At 73.1% G+C, this 1,099-nt stretch overlaps 1 protein-coding gene across 1 annotated transcript in view; it reads left to right on the forward strand.

The window, feature by feature from the left end:
* Positions 1-204: 204 nt before the first annotated feature.
* Positions 205-1,099, forward strand: part of TMEM59L (transmembrane protein 59 like) — a 6,210-nt gene continuing 5,315 nt past the window's right edge. The window contains exon 1 of the mRNA XM_026069205.1: positions 205-273. Coding sequence (XP_025924990.1) covers positions 205-273 — 69 coding nt within the window. The remainder of the gene's footprint in view (positions 274-1,099) is intronic.

Genomic DNA, 1,099 nt, shown 5'->3' on the forward strand with positions numbered 1-1,099 from the left:
ATGAGGCGAAGGAGCCGGCGGAGCCCGCGGCGGCTCCCCGCTCCTGCGGCGGACGTGCCGGTGCTCCGGGGCCGGGCGCCAGCGGTGCCCTGGCTCCGGCCATGTGGTCCCCATTAGGGGCGCGAGGCGAGCAAAGCCCCCGGCCCTCCTCCTCCTCCTCCTCCCTGCTGCGCCCGCGCTGGGGTGCTGCCGTAAATAAGGCTAATGGGCCCGGTGGTGACAGCCGGCGAGGCGACGGGCCCGGCGCCGCTTCAGCCCTGCGAAATAAAAGCTGTAAATCTGGGGCGTCGGGGAGGACGCTCGCGCGGGAGCCGAAACCTGCTGCCGCAGGACCGGCCGCTGTGGGGCCCGCGATGGCCCCCAGTGCTCCCCGCGCCCGCAGCCTCCGTCGGGCGCCCGGACTCTGCCCCCCCGGGGGATTTTTTGCTCTCGTTGGGTGGGGAAGCACCTCCGCCCCCAGCTCGCGGCCTCGCCGGCCCCCCCCACGCCTGCCGGATAATCACGCAGGAATGCGCGGCCCGACGGGGCCGTCCCTGCTCCAACATGTAGCTGTTCGATTCGGGGATGCTTCTCGCCCGGCGCGCAGGAACGGCCGGCGGCTCCTGGGCCGGTGCCGGCGCCCCGCACCCAGCCTGGCCGCCCCGAACCAGGGCCTGCGTGTTCGGGGAGCGGGGAGGCTCGCTGCCGCCTGGGGCAGGGGGCCGCCAGTGGGACCCTCCGTGGGGGCCTCTGCTCCCACCTCACCGCAGCCTGTTTCCTTGTCCCAAATCCCCAGTCCTCCTGCTCCCCCCCTGCCCCAGTTCCTGGGTGCAGCTGGGGTCAATGCATCCCTGGTCCCCCAAACTCCCCGGTCTTCCTGCCCCCTCCTGGTGCCGGGGCATCCCCTGGTCCCYGTGTGCCCCCCGTCTCTCTGTGCCTCCTGGTCTCGTGCACCCTCCGGTCCCTGTGCATCCCCCGGTCCCCCTACATCCCCTGGGACCCCTGCACCCTGCTGTCCCCATGCATCGCCTGGACCTCCTGCATCCCCCAGACCCGCTGCACCCCCCGGTTCCCACGCACCCCCTGCTCCCTGCGCATCCCTGGTCCCCCTGCACCTCCC

The sequence above is a fragment of the Apteryx rowi genome, unplaced genomic scaffold (assembly GCF_003343035.1).
Source record: "Apteryx rowi isolate R43461 unplaced genomic scaffold, aptRow1 scaffold_1056, whole genome shotgun sequence".
Lineage (NCBI taxonomy): Eukaryota > Metazoa > Chordata > Aves > Apterygiformes > Apterygidae > Apteryx > Apteryx rowi.